Here is a 21888-nt window from a genome sequence, read left to right on the forward strand (position 1 = left end):
AAACCATGGGGCTGTATAATAGTGGTATTAAACCATGGGGCTGTATAATAGTGGTATTAAACCATGGGGCTGTATAATAGTGGTAAAACCATGGGGCTGTATAATAGTGGTATTAAACCATGGGGCTGTATAATAGTGGTATTAAACCATGGGGCTGTATAATAGTGGTATTAAACCATGGGGCTGTATAATAGTGGTATTAAACCATGGGGCTGTATAATAGTGGTATTAAACCATGGGGCTGTATAATAGTGGTATTAAACCATGGGGCTGTATAATAGTGGTAAAACCATGGGGCTGTATAATAGTGGTATTAAACCATGGGGCTGTATAATAGTGGTATTAAACCATGGGGCTGTATAATAGTGATGTTAAACCATGGGGCTGTATAATAGTGGTATTAAACCATGGGGCTGTATAATAGTGGTATTAAACCATGGGGCTGTATAATAGTGGTATTAAACCATGGGGCTGTATAATAGTGGTATTAAACCATGGGGCTGTATAATAGTGGTATTAAACCATGGGGCTGTATAATAGTGGTATTAAACCATGGGGCTGTATAATAGTGGTATTAAACCATGGGGCTGTATAATAGTGGTATTAAACCATGGGGCTGTATAAACCATATAATAGTGGTATTAAACCATGGGGCTGTATAATAGTGGTATTAAACCATGGGGCTGTATAATAGTGGTATTAAACCATGGGGTATAATAGTGGTATTAAACCATGGGGCTGTATAATAGTGGTAGTGTATAATAGTATTAAACCATGGGGCTGTATAATAGTGGTGTTAAACCATGGGGCTGTATAATAGTGGTATTAAACTGTATAATAGTGGTATTAAACCATGGGGTATAATGTATAAACCATATAATAGTGGTATTAAACCATGGGGCTGGGGCTATAATAGTGGTATTAAACCATGGGGCTGTATAATAGTGGTATTAAACCATGGGGGCTGTATAATAGTGGTATTAAACTGTATAATAGTGGTATTAAACCATGGGGCTGTATAATAGTGGTATTAAACCATGGGGCTGTATAAGTGAGGGGGGCTGTATAATAGTGGTATTAAACCATGGGGCTGTATAATAGTGGTATTAAACCATGGGGCTGTATAATAGTGGTATTAAACCATGGGGCTGTATAACCAGTGAAGGAACAAGTGGTATGGGGCTGTATAATAGTGGTATTAAACCATGGGGCTGTATAATAGTGGTATTAAACCATGGGGCTGTATAATAGTGGTATTAAACCATGGGGCTGTATAATAGTGGTATTAAACCATGGGTTCAGGGGGGCTGTAGACCATGGGCCTGGGCTGTATAATAGTGGTATTAAACCATGGGGCTGTATAATAGTGGTATTAAACCATGGGGCTGTATAATAGTGGTATTAAACCATGGGGCTGTATAATAGTGGTATTAAACCATGGGGCTGTATAATAGTGGTATTAAACCATGGGGCTGTATAATAGTGGTATTAAACCATAATAGTGGGGGGCTGTATAATAGTGGTATTAAACCATGTGTATAATAGTGGTATCCATGGGGCTGTATAATAGTGGTATTAAACCATGGGGCTGTATAATAGTGGTGTTAAACCAGTGTATTAAACCATGGGTGTGGCCATGGGGCTGTATAATAGTGATGTTAAACCATGGGGCTGTATAATAGTGGTATTAAACCATGGGGCTGTATAATAGTGGTATTAAACCATGGGGCTGTATAATAGTGATGTTAAACCATGGGGCTGTATAATAGTGGTATTAAACCATGGGGCTGTATAATAGTGATGGGGCTGTATAATAGTGATATTAAACCATGGGGCTGTATAATAGTGGTATTAAACCATGGGGCTGTATAATAGTGATGTTAAACCATGGGGCTGTATAATAGTGGTATTAAACCATGGGGCTGTATAATAGTGGTATTAAACCATGGGGCTGTATAATAGTGGTATTAAACCATGGGGCTGTATAATAGTGGTATTAAACCATGGGGCTGTATAATAGTGGTATTAAACCATAATAATGGTATTATTAAACCATGGGGCTGTATAATAGTGGTATTAAACCATGGGGCTGTATAATAGTGATCCCCATGGGGCTGTATAATAGTGATGTTAAACCATGGGGCTGTATAATAGTGGTATTAAACCATGGGGCTGTATAATAGTGGTATTAAACCATGGGGCTGTATAATAGTGGTATTAAACCATGGGGCTGTATAATAGTGGTATTAAACCATGGGGCTGTATAATAGTGGTGGGGCTGCCATGTCTGTATAATAGTGGTATTAAACCCATGGGGCTGTATAATAGTGGTATTAAACCATGGGGCTGTAGTGTGGTGGTATTAAACCATGGGGGTATTAAAACTGTGTATAATAGTGGTATTAAACCATGGGGCTGTATAATAGTGGTATTAAACCATGGGTATAAACCATGGGGCTGTATAATAGCCTGTATAATAGTGGTATTAAACCATGGGGCTGGGGCCATGGGGCTGTATAATAGTGGTATTAAACCATGGGGCTGTATAATAGTGGTATTAAACCAAGGTACTAGAGAGGGCAGGAGAGGCAACTGAAACAGTGAAGGAACAAGGATGTCAGTCAGTCAATCTGTAAAGTGTAGTTCAGGGAGACAGGTGGGCCTGTCTCCCCAGTGGGTGGGCCTGTCTCCCCAGTGGGTAGGCCTGTCTCCCCAGTGGGTGGGCCTGTCTCCCCAGTGGGGGCTGTATAATAGTGCCTGGGGCTCCCTGTATAATAGTGGTATTAAACCATGGTGGGTGGGGCTGTCTCCCCAGTGGGTGGGCCTGTCTCCCATGTGGGTGGGCCTGTCTCCCCATGGGGCTGTATAATAGTGGGGGGCCTGTCTCCCTGTAGTGGGTTAAACCATGGCCTGTCTCCCCAGTGGCTGGGCCTGTCTCCCCAGTGGGTGGGCCTGTCTCCCCAGTGGTCTCCCAGTGGGGTATTAAACCATGGCCTGTCTCCCATGTGGGTGGGCCTGTCTCCCCGGTGGGTGGGTGGGCCTGTCTATAATAGTGGGTTAAACCTGTCTGTATAATAGTGGTATTAAACCCCCAGTGGGTGGGCCTGTCTCCCCAGTGGGTGGGCCTGTCTCCCCAGTGGGTGGGCCTGTCTCCCCAGTGGGTAGGCCTGTCTCCCCAGTGGGTGGGCCTGTCTCCCAGTGGGTGGGCCTGTCTCCCTGTATAATAGTGATGTTAAACCAGTGGGTGGGCCTGTCTCCGCGGTGGGTGGGCCTGTCTCTCCGGTGGGTGGGCCTGTCTCCCCGGTGGGTAGGCCTGTCTCCCCGGTGGGTGGGCCTGTCTCCCCAGTGGGTAGGCCTGTCTCCCCAGTGGGTGGGCCTGTCTCCCCAGTGGGTAGGCCTGTCTCCCCAGTGGGTGGGCCTGTCTCCCCGGTGGGTGGGCCTGTCTCCCCGGTGGGTAGGCCTGTCTCCCCAGTGGGTAGGCCTGTCTCCCCAGTGGGTAGGCCTGTCTCCCCAGTGGCTGGGCCTGTCTCCCCAGTGGGTGGGCCTGTCTCCCCGGTGGGTGGGCCTGTCTCCCCAGTGGGTAAGCCTGTCTCCGCAGTGGGTGGGCCTGTCTCCGCAGTGGGTGGGCCTGTCTCCGCAGTGGGTGGGCCTGTCTCCCCGGTGGGTGGGCCTGTCTCCCCGGTGGGTGGGCCTGTCTCCGCAGTGGGTGGGCCTGTCTCTCCGATGGGTGGGCCTGTCTCCCCAGTGGGTGGGCCTGTCTCCCCAGTGGGTGGGCCTGTCTCCCCAGTGGGTAGGCCTGTCTCCCCAGTGGCTGGGCCTGTCTCCCCAGTGGGTAGGCCTGTCTCCCCAGTGGGTGGGCCTGTCTCCCCGATGGGTGGGCCTGTCTCCCCGATGGGTGGGCCTGTCTCCCCAGTGGCTGGGCCTGTCTCCCCAGTGGGTGGGCCTGTCTCCGCAGTGGGTGGGCCTGTCTCCCCAGTGGCTGGGCCTGTCTCCCCAGTGGCTGGGCCTGTCTCCCCAGTGGCTGGGACTGTCTCCCCAGTGGGTGGGCCTGTCTCCCCAGTGGGTGGGCCTGTCTCCCCGGTAGGTGGACCTGTCTCCGCAGTGGGTGGGCCTGTCTCCCCAGTGGGTGGGCCTGTCTCCCCAGTGGGTGGGCCTGTCTCCCCAGTGGCTGGGGTATATATAGTGACTGTTATCTCTACTGTAGGATGGCTTCACCTCCTGGCGGTGGTGTTGCAGTATGGTATAGTATATATAGTGACTGTTATCTCTACTGTAGGATGGCTTCACCCCCTGGCGCTGGTGTTGCAGTATGGTATAGTATATATAGTGACTGGTATCTCTACTGTAGGATGGCTTCACCCCCTGGCGGTGGTGTTGCAGTATGGTATAGTATATATAGTGACTGTTATCTCTACTGTAGGATGGCTTCACCCCCTGGCGGTGGTGTTGCAGTATGGTATAGTATATATAGTGACTGTTATCTCTACTGTAGGATGGCTTCACCCCCTGGTGGTGGTGTTACAGTATGGTATAGTATATATAGTGACTGTTATCTCTACTGTAGGATGGCTTCACCCCCTGGCGGTGGTGTTGCAGTATGGTATAGTATATATAGTGACTGTTATCTCTACTGTAGGATGGCTTCACCCTGTTATCTCTACTGGTGGTGGTGTTATATGGTATAGTATATATAGTGACTGTTATCTCTACTGTAGGATGGCTTCACCCCTGGCGGTGGTGTTGCAGTATGGTATAGTATATATAGTGACTGTTATCTCTACTGTAGGATGGCTTCACCCCTGGCGGTGGTGTTGCAGTATGGTATAGTATATATAGTGACTGTTATCTCTACTGTAGGATGGCTTCACCCTGGCGGTGGTGTTGCAGTATGGTATAGTATATATAGTGACTGTTATCTCTACTGTAGGATGGCTTCACCCCTGGCGGTGGTGTTGCAGGGTATAGTATATATAGTGACTGTTATCTCTACTGTAGGATGGCTTCACCCCCTGGCGGTGGTGTTGCAGTATGGTATAGTATATATAGTGACTGTTATCTCTACTGTAGGATGGCTTCACCCCTTGGCGGTGGTGTTGCAGTATGGTATAGTATATATAGTGACTGTTATCTCTACTGTAGGATGGCTTCACCCCTTGGCGGTGGTGTTGCAGTATGGTATAGTATATATAGTGACTGTTATCTCTACTGTAGGATGGCTTCACGCCCCTGGCGGTGGCGTTGCAGCAGGGACATGAACAGGTGGTCTCTCTGCTCCTGGAGAATGACACTAAAGGAAAGGTCCGGCTCCCGGCGCTCCACATCGCCGCGCGGAAGGACGACACCAAGGCTGCTGCCCTGCTGCTCCAGATCGACCACAACGCAGATGTCGAGTCCAAGGTACCACACAGAGCGCACCAATCACTAGTCCTTTATCTGCACTCTGACCACAGGGCTATCCTAGGAATCAGGTTTAAGGAGTTAGCCAGGTAACTCAGAACTAACCTGCTCCAGGGCAGGCTAACTCCACTATCCTGCATTCAGAACTAACCTGCTCCAGGGCAGGCTAACTCAGGGCTAACTCCATTATCATGCATTCAGAACTAACCTGCTCCAGGGCAGGCTAACTCAGGGCTAACCTGCTCCAGGGCAGGCTAACTCAGGGCTAACTCCACTATCCTGCATTCAGAACTCACCTGCTCCAGGGTAGGCTAACTCAGGGCTAACCTGGTCCAGGGCAGGCTAACTCAGGGCTATCCTGCTCCAGGGCAGGCTAACTCAGGGCTAACTCCACTATCCTGCATTCAGAACTAACATGTTCCAGGGAAGGCTAACTCAGGGCTAACTCCACTATCCTGCATTCAGATCTAACCTGCTCCAGGGCAGGCTAACTCCACTATCCTGCATTCAGAACTAACCTGCTCCAGGGCAGGCTAACTCAGGGCTAACTCCACTATCCTGCATTCAGAACTAACCTGCTCCAGGTCAGGCTAACTCAGAGCTAACTCCACTATCCTGCGTTCAGAACTAACCTGCTCCAGGGCAGGCTAACTCAGGGCTAACTCCATTATCCTGCATTCAGAACTAACCTGCTCCAGGGCAGACTAACTCAGGGCTAACTCCACTATCCTGCATTCAGAACTAACCTGCTCCAGGGCATGCTAACTTAGGGCTAACTCCACTATCCTGCATTCAGAACTAACCTGCTCCAGGGCAGGCTAACTCAGGGCTAACTCCACTATCCTGCATTCAGAACTAACCTGCTCCAGGGCAGGCTAACTTAGGGCTAACTCCACTATCCTGCATTCAGAACTAACCTGCTCCAGGGCAGGCTAACTCAGGGCTAACCTGCTCCAGGGAAGGCTAACTCAGGGCTAACTCCACTATCCTGCATTCAGAACTAACCTGCTCCAGGGCAGGCTAACTCAGGGCTAACCTGCTCCAGAGCAGGCTAACTCAGGGCTAACTCCACTATCCTGAATTCAGAACTAACCTGCTCCAGGGCAGGCTAACTCAGGGCTAACCTGCTCCAACGGCAGGCTAACTCAGGGCTAACTCCACTATCCTGCATTCAGAACTAACCTGCTCCAGGGCAGGCTAACTCAGGGCTAACGTGCTCCAGGGCAGGCTAACTCAGGGCTAACTCCACTATCCTGCATTCAGAACTAACCTGCTCCAGGGCAGGCTAACTCAGGGCTAACCTGCTCCAGGGAAGGCTAACTCAGGGCTAACTCCACTATCCTGCATTCAGAACTAACCTGCTCCAGGGCAGGCTAACTCACTAACTCCTGCATTCAGAACTAACCTGCTCCAGGGCAGGCTAACTCAGGGCTAACCTGCTCCAGGGCAGGCTAACTCAGGGCTAACTCCACTACCCTGAATTCAGAACTAACCTGCTCCAGGGCAGGCTAACTTAGGGCTAACTCCACTATCCTGCATTCAGAACTAACCTGCTCCAGGGCAGGCTAACTCAGGGCTAACTCCACTATCCTGCATTCAGAACTAACCTGCTCCAGGGCAGGCTAACTCAGGGCTAACCTGCTCCAGGGCAGGCTAACTCAGGGCTAACTCCACTATCCTGCATTCAGAACTAACCTGCTCCAGGGCAGGCTAACTTAGGGCTAACTCCACTATCCTGCATTCAGAACTAACCTGCTCCAGAGCAGGCTAACTCAGGGCTAACTCCACTATCCTGCATTCAGAACTAACCTGCTCCAGGGCAGGCTAACTCAGGGCTAACCTGCTCCAGAGCAGGCTAACTCAGGGCTAACTCCACTATCCTGAATTCAGAACTAACCTGCTCCAGGGCAGGCTAACTTAGGGCTAACTCCACTATCCTGCATTCAGAACTAACCTGCTCCAGGCCAGGCTAACTCAGGGCTAACCTCCTCCAGGGCAGGCTAACTCAGGGCTAACTCCACTATCCTGCATTCAGAACTAACCTGCTCCAGGGCAGGCTAACTCAGGGCTAACCTGCTCCATGGCAGACTAACTCAGGGCTAACTCCACTATCCTGCATTCAGAACTAACCTGCTCCAGGGCAGGCTAACTTAGGGCTAACTCCACTATCCTGCATTCAGAACTAACCTGCTCCAGGGCAGGCTAACTCAGGGCTAACTCCACTATCCTGCATTCAGAACTAACCTGCTCCAGGGCAGGCTAACTCAGGGCTAACCTGCTCCAGGGCAGGCTAACTCAGGGCTAACTCCACTATCCTGCATTCAGAACTAACCTGCTCCAGGGCAGGCTAACTTAGGGCTAACTCCACTATCCTGCATTCAGAACTAACCTGCTCCAGAGCAGGCTAACTCAGGGCTAACTCCACTATCCTGCATTCAGAACTAACCTGCTCCAGGGCAGGCTAACTCAGGGCTAACCTGCTCCAGAGCAGGCTAACTCAGGGCTAACTCCACTATCCTGAATTCAGAACTAACCTGCTCCAGGGCAGGCTAACTCAGGGCTAACCTGCTCCAACGGCAGGCTAACTCAGGGCTAACTCCACTATCCTGCATTCAGAACTAACCTGCTCCAGGGCAGGCTAACTCAGGGCTAACCTGCTCCAGGGCAGGCTAACTCAGGGCTAACTCCACTATCCTGCATTCAGAACTAACCTGCTCCAGGGCAGGCTAACTCAGGGCTAACCTGCTCCAGGGAAGGCTAACTCAGGGCTAACTCCACTATCCTGCATTCAGAACTAACCTGCTCCAGGGCAGGCTAACTCAGGGCTAACCTGCTCCAGGGCAGGCTAACTCAGGGCTAACTCCACTACCCTGAATTCAGAACTAACCTGCTCCAGGGCAGGCTAACTTAGGGCTAACTCCACTATCCTGCATTCAGAACTAACCTGCTCCAGGCCAGGCTAACTCAGGGCTAACCTCCTCCAGGGCAGGCTAACTCAGGGCTAACTCCACTATCCTGCATTCAGAACTAACCTGCTCCAGGGCAGGCTAACTCAGGGCTAACCTGCTCCAGGGAAGGCTAACTTAGGGCTAACTCCATTTATCCTGAATGAAGTGTCTGAGCTAAATCAGATTCCCTCCTTCTCGCAAAGCGTCATCATCCCCTTCATTTGAGGAGGAAGAAAGCTTCTTACATCGGCTGATATCTCAAAGTGCTGTACAATCATATGTATTTATAAAGCTTCTTACATCGGCTGATATCTCAAAGTGCTGTACAATCATATGTATTTATAAAGCTTCTTACATCGGCTGATATCTCAAAGTGCTGTACAATCAAATGTATTTATAAAGCTTCTTACATCGGCTGATATCTCAAAGTGCTGTACAATCAAATGTATTTATAAAGCTTCTTACATCGGCTGATATCTCAAAGTGCTGTACAATCAAATGTATTTATAAAGCTTCTTACATCGGCTGATATCTCAAAGTGCTGTACAGAAACCCAGCCTAAAACCACAAACAGGAAGCAATGCAGATGTAGAAGCACAGTGGCTAGGAAAAACTCCCTAGAAAGGCCAAAACCTAGGACGAAACATAGAGTGGAACAAGGCTATGAGGGGTGGCCAGTCCTCTTCTGGCTGTGCCGGGTGGAGATTATAACAGAACATGGCCAAGATGTTCAAATGTTCATAAATGACCAGCAGGGTCAGATAATAATAATAATCACAGTGGTTGTAGAGGGTGCAACAGGTCAGCACCTCAGGAGTAAATTTATTTTAAAATATTAAAATACCTATCACACTATTTAGTAATTTATTTTGATTTAACTAGGCAAGTCAATTAAGCACAAATTGTTATTTACAATGACGGCCTACCGGGGAACAGCGGGTTAACTGCCTTGTTCAGGGGAACAGTGGGTTAACTGCCTTGTTCAAGGGAACAGCGGGTTAACTGCCTTGTTCAGGGGAACAGTGGGTTAACTGCCTTGTTCAGGGGAACAGTGGGTTAACTGCCTTGTTCAGGGGAACAGTGGGTTAACTGCCTTGTTCAGGGGAACAGTGGGTTAACTGCCATGTTCAGGGGAACAGTGGGTTAACTGCCATGTTCAGGGGAACAGTGGGTTAACTGCCATGTTCAGGGGAACAGTGGGCTGACTGCCTTGTTCAGGGGAACAGTGGGCTAACTGCCTTGTTCAGGGGAACAGTGGGTTAACTGCCTTGTTCAGGGGAACAGTGGGTTAACTGCCTTGTTCAGGGGAACAGTGGGTTAACTGCCTTGTTCAGGGGAACAGTGGGTTAACTGCCTTGTTCAGGGGAACAGTGGGTTAACTGCCTTGTTCAGGGGAACAGTGGGATAACTGCCATGTTCAGGGGAACAGTGGGTTAACTGCCTTGTTCAGGGGAACAGTGGGTTAACTGCCTTGTTCAGGGGCAGAACGACAGATTTTTACCTTGTCAGCTTGGTGATTCAATCCAGCAACGTTTTGGTTAGTGGCCCAACACTCTAACCACTAGGCTACCTGCTGGTTAGTGGCCCAACACTCTAACCACTAGGCTACCTGCTGGTTAGTGGCCCAACACTCTAACCACTAGGCTACCTGCTGGTTAGTGGCCCAACACTCTAACCACTAGGCTACCTGCTGGTTAGTGGCCCAACACTCTAACCACTAGGCTACCTGCTGGTTAGTGGCCCAACACTCTAACCACTAGGCTACCTGCTGGTTAGTGGCCCAACACTCTAACCACTAGGCTACCTGCTGGTTAGTGGCCCAACACTCTAACCACTAGGCTACCTGCTGGTTAGTGGCCCAACACTCTAACCACTAGGCTACCTGCTGGTTAGTGGCCCAACACTCTAACCACTCTAACCACTAACACTCTAACCACTAGGCTACCTGCTGGTTAGTGGCCCAACACTCTAACCACTAGGCTACCTAACCCCACACTCTAACCACTAGGCTACCTGCTGGTTAGTGGCCCAACACTCTAACCACTAGGCTACCTACCTGGTTACCCAACACTCTAACCACTAGGCTACCTGCTGGTTAGTGGCCCAACACTCTAACCACTAGGCTACCTGCTGGTTAGTGGCCCAACACTCTAACCACTAGGCTACCTGCTGGTTAGTGGCCCAACACTCTAACCACTAGGCTACCTGCTGGTTAGTGGCCCAACACTCTAACCACTAGGCTACCTGCTGGTTAGTGGCCCAACACTCTAACCACTAGGCTACCTGCTGGTTAGTGGCCCAACACTCTAACCACTAGGCTACCTGCTGGTTAGTGGCCCAACACTCTAACCACTAGGCTACCTGCTGGTTAGTGGCCCAACACTCTAACCACTAGGCTACCTGCTGGTTAGTGGCCCAACACTCTAACCACTAGGCTACCTGCTGGTTAGTGGCCCAACACTCTAACCACTAGGCTACCTGCTGGTTAGTGGCCCAACACTCTAACCACTAGGCTACCTGCTGGTTAGTGGCCCAACACTCTAACCACTAGGCTACCTGCTGGTTAGTGGCCCAACACTCTAACCACTAGGCTACCAACACCCAACACTCTAACCACTAGGCTACCTGCTGGTTAGTGGCCCAACACTCTAACCACTAGGCTACCTGCTGGTTAGTGGCCCAACACTCTAACCACTAGGCTACCTGCTGGTTAGTGGCCCAACACTCTAACCACTAGGCTACCTGCTGGTTAGTGGCCCAACACTCTAACCACTAGGCTACCTGCTTACCTCTAACCACTAGGCTACTGGTTAGTGGCCCAACACTCTAACCACTAGGCTACCTGCTGGTTAGTGGCCCAACACTCTAACCACTAGGCTACCTGCTGGTTAGTGGCCCAACACTCTAACCACTAGGCTACCTGCTGGTTAGTGCCCCAACACTCTAACCACTAGGCTACCTGCTGGTTAGTGGCCCAACACTCTAACCACTAGGCTACCTACCTGCCACCCCTACACTCTAACCACTAGGCTACCTGCTGGTTAGTGGCCCAACACTCTAACCACTAGGCTACCTACCTGCCACCCCAACACTCTAACCACTAGGCTACCTGCTGGTTAGTGGCCCAACACTCTAACCACTAGGCTACCTGCTGGTTAGTGGCCCAACACTCTAACCACTAGGCTACCTGCTGGTTAGTGGCCCAACACTCTAACCACTAGGCTACCTGCTGGTTAGTGGCCCAACACTCTAACCACTAGGCTACCTGCTGGTTAGTGGCCCAACACTCTAACCACTAGGCTACCTGCTGGTTAGTGGCCCAACACTCTAACCACTAGGCTACCTGCTGGTTAGTGGCCCAACACTCTAACCACTAGGCTACCTGCTGGTTAGTGGCCCAACACTCTAACCACTAGGCTACCTGCTGGTTAGTGGCCCAACACTCTAACCACTAGGCTACCTGCTGGTTAGTGGCCCAACACTCTAACCACTAGGCTACCTGCTGGTTAGTGCCCCAACACTCTGTAGGCCGTCATTGTAAATAAGAGTTTGTGCTTAATTGACTTGCCTAGTTAAATAAAGGTCAAATAAAATAAACACATTTACGATACAATTATTTTATTGATAGGAGTGGGATAAAAGGTGCTCAGTCATTAACGATAAGTAATGAAATAAAGACGCCTCTTCTGAAAGCCTATTTCACACCATAGAATGAAAACCTGTCACTCACCCATGGATTGATGTTTCAGCGTCGTCTCAATGAAGAGTTCTGCGTTCGACTCTCCATGTGTGACATGCACACGTAGTTACAAGCCTGCTACAGTTAGCAGCAGGCGGACAAGCAATATCCACCGTTCGAAGCCCGACCTAGAACGTGAAGTTAACTGAAGCTGGTTAGCTTTAGAAAACCCTGAGTAGATATAGCTTTCTTCATAGGATACCATCTCACTGTGGTTGTTGTAGATGTAGTTATTGTGAACTTGAAGGTGCAGAGTTCTGATGTTACTAGTATAATTTGACTCTGTAGATGTTCTATAATATCAGTATGCTCACAAAAGTAGTACCCTGTGTTACTGTGTTCATGTCTGTGGTGTTAATGTTGTGTACCTGACTGTTATCCTGACTGTTATGTTATTATCATGACTCTTCCCACCATCATACAGCATGGTGCAGCCATAGTGTCCTTGTGATGCACTAACCTCCCATTCTCTCCTCTCTTCACCTCTCGTTGGTGTTGCTCTCCCTAGATGATGGTGAATAGGACCACAGAGGTATATTTGGATCTCCTCTACACACTCAACACTCACAGCCCACCACCTCACACCCTGCTGCTAACTTTTGCTGCCTCATCTCTCCTCCCTGTTCCTGCATTGCTTCTTCTGTTATTTTATTTACTGTCTGTCTTGATGCTTTCCAGAAGGGACTAGAAAGTAGCATGACCTCTGACCTCGATGTACTGACAACATGGACTGAGGGTCTCTACAGCTGAGGGGCTGGCTTCCTTTATCCAGTCTCATAAAACCCTTAAGAACTTAGTTAGCATGATGTTAGAGTTGTTTAACATGATGTTAGAGCTGGTTAGCATAATGTTAGAGTTGGTTAACACTTGAAGCGCCAATGGCCACTGACATTTAATTTTGTCAATAAAAGATATCCCCCCTCCAAAAAAAGCAACATCAAATAAAATGTTACATGTTACATACACGTGTTCAGCAGATGTTACATGTCACATACACGTGTTTAACAGATGTTACATGTTACATACACGTGTTTAGCAGATGTTACATACACGTGTTTAGCAGATGTTACATACACGTGTTTAGCAGATGTTACATACACGTGTTTAGCAGATGTTACATGTCACATACACGTGTTTAGCAGATGTTACATGTTACATACACGTGTTTAGCAGATGTTACATACACGTGTTTAGCAGATGTTACATACACGTGTTTAGCAGATGTTACATACACGTGTTTAGCAGATGTTACATGTCACATACACGTGTTTAGCAGATGTTACATGTCACATACACGTGTTTAACAGATGTTACATGTCACATACACGTGTTTAGCAGATGTTACATGTCACATACACGTGTTTAGCAGATGTTACATACACGTGTTTAGCAGATGTTACATACACGTGTTTAGCAGATGTTACATACACGTGTTTAGCAGATGTTACATACACGTGTTTAGCAGATGTTACATGTCACATACACGTGTTCAGCAGATGTTACATGTCACATACACGTGTTCAGCAGATGTTATTGCGGCTGTAGCGTAATGCTTGTGTTTCTAGCTCCAACAGAGCAGTAATATCTAACAAGTAATATCTAACAATACACAATACAGTATATACATATGAGATGAGTAATGCATAGACTAAGATACAGTAGAATAGAATACAGTATATACATATGAGATGAGTAATACATAGACTAAGATACAGTAGGATAGAATACAGTATATACATATGAGATGAGTAATACATAGACTAAGATACAGTAGAATAGAATAGAATACAGTATATACATATGAGATGAGTAATGCATAGACTAAGATACAGTAGAATAGAATACAGTATATACATATGAGATGAGTAATGCATAGACTAAGATACAGTAGAATAGGATACAGTATATACATATGAGATGAGTAATGCATAGACTAAGATACAGTAGAATAGGATACAGTATATACATATGAGATGAGTAATACATAGACTAAGATACAGTAGAATAGAATAGAATACAGTATATACATATGAGATGAGTAATGCATAGACTAAGATACAGTAGAATAGTATAGAATACAGTATATACATATGAGATGAGTAATGCATAGACTAAGATACAGTAGAATAGTATAGAATACAGTATATACATATGAGATGAGTAATGCATAGACTAAGATACAGTAGAATAGAATACAGTATATACATATGAGATGAGTAATGCATAGACTAAAATACAGTAGTATAGAATACAGTATATACATATGAGATGAGTAATACATAGACTAAGATACAGTAGGATAGAATACAGTATATACATATGAGATGAGTAATACATAGACTAAGATACAGTAGAATAGAATACAGTATATACATATGAGATGAGTAATACATAGACTAAGATACAGTAGAATAGAATACAGTATATACATATGAGATGAGTAATACATAGACTAAGATACAGTAGAATAGAATACAGTAATACATAGACTAAGATACAGTAGAATAGAATACAGTAATACATAGACTAAGATACAGTAGAATAGAATACAGTAATACATAGACTAAGATACAGTAGAATAGGATACAGTATATACATATGAGATGAGTAATGCATAGACTAAGATACAGTAGAATAGAATACAGTATATACATAGACTAAGATACAGTAGAATAGAATACAGTATATACATATGAGATGAGTAATACATAGACTAAAATACAGTAGAATAGAATACAGTATATACATATGAGATGAGTAATGCATAGACTAAGATACAGTAGAATAGAATACATTATATACATATGAGATGAGTAATGCATAGACTAAAATACAGTAGAATAGAATACAGTATATACATATGAGATGAGTAATGCATAGACTAAGATACAGTAGAATAGAATACATTATATACATATGAGATGAGTAATACATAGACTAAGATACAGTAGAATAGAATAGAATACAGTATATACATATGAGATGAGTAATACATAGACTAAGATACAGTAGAATAGTGTAGAATACAGTATATACATATTTACATTTACATTTACATTTAAGTCATTTAGCAGACGCTCTTATCCAGAGCGACTTACAGATGAGTAATGCATAGACTAAGATACAGTAGAATAGAATACATTATATACATATGAGATGAGTAATGCATAGACTAAGATACAGTAGAATAGAATAGAATACAGTATATACATATGAGATGAGTAATGCATAGACTAAGATACAGTAGAATAGAATACATTATATACATATGAGATGAGTAATGCATAGACTAAGATACAGTAGAATAGAATACAGTATATACATATGAGATGAGTAATGCATAGACTAAGATACAGTAGGATAGTATAGAATACAGTATATACATATGAGATGAGTAATGCATAGACTAAGATACAGTAGGATAGTATAGAATACAGTATATACATATGAGATGAGTAATGCATAGACTAAGATACAGTAGAATAGAATACAGTATATACATATGAGATGAGTAAAGCATAGACTAAAATACAGTAGAATAGAATACAGTATGTACATATGAGATGAGTAATGCATATACTAAGATACAGTAGAATAGGATAGAATACATTATATACATATGAGATGAGTAATGCATAGACTAAGATACAGTAGAATAGTATACAGTATATACATATGAGATGAGTAATGCATAGACTAAGATACAGTAGAATAGAATACAGTATATACATATGAGATGAGTAATGCATAGACTAAGATACAGTAGAATAGAATAGAATACAGTATATACATATGAGATGAGTAATACATAGACTAAGATACAGTAGAATAGAATACAGTATATACATATGAGATGAGTAATGCATAGACTAAGATACAGTAGAATAGAATACAGTATATACATATGAGATGAGTAATACATAGACTAAGATACAGTAGAATAGGATAGAATACAGTATATATACATATGAGATGAGTAATGCATATACTAAGATACAGTAGAATAGGATAGAATACATTATATACATATGAGATGAGTAATGCATAGACTAAGATACAGTAGAATAGGATAGAATACAGTATATACATATGAGATGAGTAATGCATAGACTAAGATACAGTAGAATAGAATAGAATACAGTATATACATATGAGGTGAGTAATGCATAGACTAAGATACAGTAGAATAGAATAGAATACAGTATATACATATGAGGTGAGTAATGCATAGACTAAGATACAGTAGAATAGAATAGAATACAGTATATACATATGAGATGAGTAATGCATAGACTAAGATACAGTAGAATAGAATACAGTATATACATATGAGATGAGTAATGCATAGACTAAGATACAGTAGAATAGAATACAGTATATACATATGAGATGAGTAATACATAGACTAAGAACCAGTAGGATAGAATACAGTATATACATATGAGATGAGTAATACATAGACTAAGAACCAGTAGGATAGAATACAGTATATACATATGAGATGAGTAATGCATAGACTAAGATACAGTAGGATAGAATACAGTATATACATATGAGATGAGTAATGCATAGACTAAGATACAGTAGGATAGTATAGAATACAGTATATACATATGAGATGAGTAATACATAGACTAAGATACAGTAGAATAGAATACATTATATACATATGAGATGAGTAATGCATAGACTAAGATACAGTAGAATAGAATACAGTATATACATATGAGATGAGTAATGCAACATATGTAAACATTATTAAAGTGACTAGTGATCCGTGTATTCAATTGGCCAGTGATTTCTAGTCCATGTATATAGGCAGCAGCCTCTAATGTGCTAGTGATGGCTATTGAACAGTCTGATGGCCTTGAGATAGAAGCTGTTTTTCAGTCTCTGCACCTGTACTGACCTCGCCTTATGGATCATAGCAGGGTGAACAGGCAGTGGCTCAGGTGGTTGTTGTCCTTGATGATCTTTTTGGCCTTCCTGTGACATCGGGTGCTGTAGGTGTCCTGGAGGGCAGGTATCTTGCCCCCGGTGATGCGCTGGGAAGGCCGCACCACCCTCTGGAGAGCCCTGTGGTTGCAGGCGGTACAGTTGCCATACCAGGCGGTGATACAGCCTGACAGGATGCTCTCAATTGTGCATCTGTAAAAAAAATTGAGGATTTTAGGTGCCAAGCCACATTTCTTCAGCCTCCTGAAATTGAAGAGGCGCTGTTGCGCCTTCTTCACCATACTGTCTGTGTGGGTGGACCATTTCAGTATGTCAGTGATGTGTACGCCGAGGAATTTAAAACTTTCCACCTTGTCCACTGCAGTCCCGTCGATGTGGATAGGGGGCTGCTCCCTCTGCTGTTTCCTGAAGTCCATGATCAGCTGCTTTGTTTTGTGGATGTCTGGTGGGAGGTTGTTTTCCTGACACCACACTCCGAGTGAACTCACCTCCTCTCTGTAGGCTGTCTCGTCATTCTGGGTAATCAAGCCCACTACTGTTGTGTCGTCTGCAAACTTGATGATTGGGTTGGAGGCGTGAGTGGCCACGCAGTCATGGGTGAACAGGGAGTACAGGTGGGGATTGAGCATGCATCCTTGTGGGGCCCCTGTGTTGAGGATCAGCGATGTTGTTTCCTACATTCACCAGCTGGGGACAGTCAGTAAGTCCAGGACCCAGTTGCACAGGGCAGGGTTCAGACCCAGGGCCTTGAGTTTAATGATGAACTTGGAGGGTACTATGGTGTTGAATGCTGAGCTGTAGTCAATGAACAGCATTCTTACATAGATATTCCTCTTTTCGATAGGGCAGTGTGCAGTGTGGTGTCGATTGGATCGTCTTTGGATCTATTGGGGTGGTAAGCAAATTGAAGTGGGTCTAGGGTGTCAGGTAAGGCAAAGGTGATATGATCCTTGACTAATCTCTCAAATCACTTCATGATGACAGAAGGTGGTGGACATCTTGAAGCATATGGGGACAACAGACTGGGATAGGGAGAGATTGAATATGTCTGTAACATTCCAGCCAGCTGGTCTGCGCATTCTCTGAGGACGTGGCTAGGGATGCCGTCTGGGCCGGCAGCCATGCGAGTGTTAACACGCTTAAATGTCTTACTCACGTCGGCCACAGAGAATGAGAGCCCACAGTTCTTGGTAGTGGGCCGTGTCAGTGGCACTGTGTTATCCTCAAAGCGGGCGAAGAAGGTGTTTAGCTTGTCCCGGAAGCAAGACGTCAGTGTCCGCGATGTGTCTGGTTTTCCCGTGATTGTCTGTAGACCCTGCCACATACGTCTCGTGTCTGAGCCGTTGAAATGAGACTCCACTTTGTCTCTATACTGACGTTTTGCCTGTTTGATTGCCTTACGGAGGAAATAACTACACTGTTTCTATTCGGCCGTATTCCCCAGGCACCTTGTCATGATTAAATGCGATGGTTCGCGCTTTCAGTTTTGAGCGAATGCTGCCATTTATCCACGGTTTCTGGTTAAGCTGGGTTTTAATAGTCACAGTGGGTAGAACATCTCCTATACACTTCCTGATAAACTCAGTCACCGTATCAGTTTATTCTTCTATGTTGTTCTTGGAAACTACCTGAACATATCCCAGTACACGTGATCAAAACTATCTTGAAGCGTGGATTACAATTGGTCAGACCAGCGTTGAAAAGTCCTTAGTATGGGTACTTCCTGTTTGTGTTTCTGCCTATAGGAAGGGAGCAACAAAATGGAGTCATAATCAGATTTGCTGAAGGGAAGGCGGGGGAGCGCCTTGTAGGCATCCCGGAAGTTGGAGTAGCAGTGGTCGAGTGTTTTAGCAGAGGGACTACAGTCAATGTGTTGATAGAACTTTAGTAACGTTTTCCTCAAATTTTCTGGTTTCTAGTTTTCATAAAGTCCAGTGAAGTTCTTTGAGGGCCGTCGTGGTATCGGCTTGAGGGGAATATACACAGCTGTGACTATAACCAAAGAGAATTCTCTTGGGAGGTAATACGGTCGGCATTTGATTGTGAGGTATTCTAGGTTGGGTGAACAAAAGGACTTGAGTTGCTGTATGTTATCACAATTACACTATGATTATTTAATCATGAAACATACACCCCCGCCCTTCTTCCCGGAGAGATATTTAGTCCTGTCTGTGCGATGAACTGAGAACCCAACTGGCTGAACGGACTCAGACATTATATCCCAAGAGAGCCATGTTTCCGTGAAAGAGTACGTTACAATCCCTGATGTCTCTCTGGAAGGAAATCCTCTCCCTGAGCTCATCAACCTTACTATCCAGAGACTGAACACTAGTGAGTAACATACTCTGAAGCAGTGTGCACGGCTACCTGAGTCGGCTACCTGAGTCGCACTCCGAGTACCTCTTTGCCGCCGGCGGTGTTTTGGAACAGCCTCTGGAATCAGTTCAATTGCCCTGGAGGGTATGATCAAAGGATCCGATCCCGGAAAGTCGTATTCCTGGTCGTAATGCTGGTAATGCTAGTGCATAATGCTGGTAATGCTAGTGCATAATGCTGGTAATGCTAGTGCATTACCGCCGCTCTGATATCCAAAAGTTCTTCCCGGCAGTATGTAATAACACCAAACATTTCCTGGGCTAATAATGTAAGAAATAACACATTTAAAAAAACTAAATTCTGCAAAGTTTCCTAAGAGCTAGAGCACGGCAGCCCTGTCCGTTGGCCATCCTGCTCCTTCCCTGACTGTTCCTAAATGTTTTTATTTAAAAAAAATATTTATCAGAATTTTGAAATCACAAACAGAGAAGTATTTAAAGCCTTGTTACATGTTTAATTCACACCTATTTCTAACTTAATCCTCCAAGGATAATGGAGGCCAGTGTGTTCTTGGGGACCTTCAATCCTGCAGACATTTTTTTGTACCCTTACCCAGATCTGTGCCTCGACACAATCCTGTCTAGGCACTCTACGTACAGTTGGTTAACATGATGTTAGAATTGGTTAGCATGATGTTAGAGTTGGTTAGAGTTGGTTAGCATGATGTTAGTCAGTTAGAGTTGGTTCGCATGATGTTAGAGTTGGTTAGAGTGGGTTAACATGATGTTAGAGTTGGTTAGCAGGATGTTAGAGTTGGTTAGAGTGGGTTAACATGATGTTAGAGTTGGTTCGCATGATGTTAGAGTTGGTTAGAGTGGGTTAACATGATGTTAGAGTTGGTTAGCAGGATGTTAGAGCTGGTTAGCAATAAGTTAGAGCTGGTTAGAGTTGGTTAGCATGATGTTGGAGCTGGTTAGTATGATGTTAATGTTGGTTAGAGTTGGTTAGTATGATGTTAGAGCTGGTTAGCATGATGTTAGCGCTGGTTAGAGTTGGTTAGCATGATGTTAGAGCTGGTTAACATGATGTTAGACCTAGTTAACATGATGTTAGAGCTGGTTAGAGCTGGTTAGCATAATGTTAGAGTTAGTTAGAGCTGGTTAACATGATGTTAGAGTTGGTTAGCAGGATGTTAGAGCTGGTTAGCAATATGTTAGAGCTGGTTAGCATGATGTTAGAGTTGGTTAGCATGATGTTAGAGTTGGTTAGCATGATGTTAGAGCTGGTTAACATGATGTTAGAGTTGGTTAGTATGATGTTAGAGTTGGTTAACATGATGTTAGAGTTGGTTAGTATGATGTTAGAGCTGGTTAACATGATGTTAGAGTTGGTTAGTGTGATGTTAGAGCTGGTTAACATGATGTTAGAGCTGGTTAGCATGATGTTAGAGTTGGTTAGCATAATGTTAGAGTTAGTTAGAGCTGGTTAACATGATGTTAGAGTTGGTTAGAGCTGGTTAGCATAATGTTAGAGCTGGTTAGCATGATGTTAGAGTTGGTTAGCATGATGTTAGAGTTGGTTAGCATGATGTTAGAGTTGGTTAGCATGATGTTAGAGTTGGTTAGTATGATGGTAGAGTTGGTTAGCATAATGTTAGAGTTAGTTAGAGCTGGTTAGCATGATGTTAGAGTTGGTTAGCATGAAGTTAGAGTTGGTTAGTATGATGGTAGAGTTGGTTAGCATAATGTTAGAGTTAGTTAGAGCTGGTTAACATGATGTTAGAGTTGAATAGAGTTGGTTAACATGATGTTAGAGTTGAATAGAGTTGGTTAACATGATGTTAGAGCTGGTTAGCAGGATGTTAGAGCTGGATGTTAGAGTTGGTTAATAATTGGTTAACATGATGTTAGAGTTGGTTAGGTTATGATGTTAGAGCTGGTTAACATGATGTTAGAGTTGGTTAGAGTTGGTTAACATGATGTTAGAGTTGGTTAGCATGATGTTAGAGTTGGTTAACATGATGTTGGTTGGTTAGTTGATGTTATGATGTTAGAGTTGTTTAGCATGATGTTAGAGTTGGTTAGTGATGTTAGATGTTAGAGTTGAATGAGTTGTTAGTTAACATTAGAGCTGGTTAGCATGATGTTAGAGCATGGTTAGCATGATGTTAGATGTTAGAGTTGGTTAACATGATGTTAGAGCTGGTTAGCATGATGTTAGAGATGTTGAGTTAGCATGATGTTAGAGTTGGTTAGCATGATGTTAGAGCTGGTTAACATGATGTTAGAGTTGGTTAGATGTTAGATGTTAGAGTTGGTTAGCATGATGTTAGCTCTGACTGGTTAAATGTTAGAGCTGGTTAACATGATGTTAGAGTGTGTTAGAGCCTGTTAACATGATGTTAATTAGAGCCATTTGTGAGAGTTAGATTTTAGAGTGTATTTTGAGTTAATATGATATGTTAGAGTTGTTAGATATTAACATGATGTCAGAGTTGGTTAACTATGATGTTAGAGTTGGTTACAAGCATTG

General features: G+C 44.5%; 1 protein-coding gene across 1 annotated transcript in view; it reads left to right on the forward strand.

Annotated features, from left to right (window-relative positions):
• The window catches only part of ank3b (ankyrin 3b), a 236231-nt gene that overhangs the window by 43650 nt on the left and 170693 nt on the right, over positions 1 to 21888 (forward strand). The window contains 2 exon segments of the mRNA XM_065022916.1: positions 5212 to 5397; positions 12593 to 12616. Of these exon segments, the coding sequence (XP_064878988.1) occupies positions 5212 to 5397; positions 12593 to 12616 (210 nt within the window).

This window comes from Oncorhynchus nerka, linkage group LG10 (genome assembly GCF_034236695.1).
Source record: "Oncorhynchus nerka isolate Pitt River linkage group LG10, Oner_Uvic_2.0, whole genome shotgun sequence".
NCBI classification, from domain to species: domain Eukaryota; kingdom Metazoa; phylum Chordata; class Actinopteri; order Salmoniformes; family Salmonidae; genus Oncorhynchus; species Oncorhynchus nerka.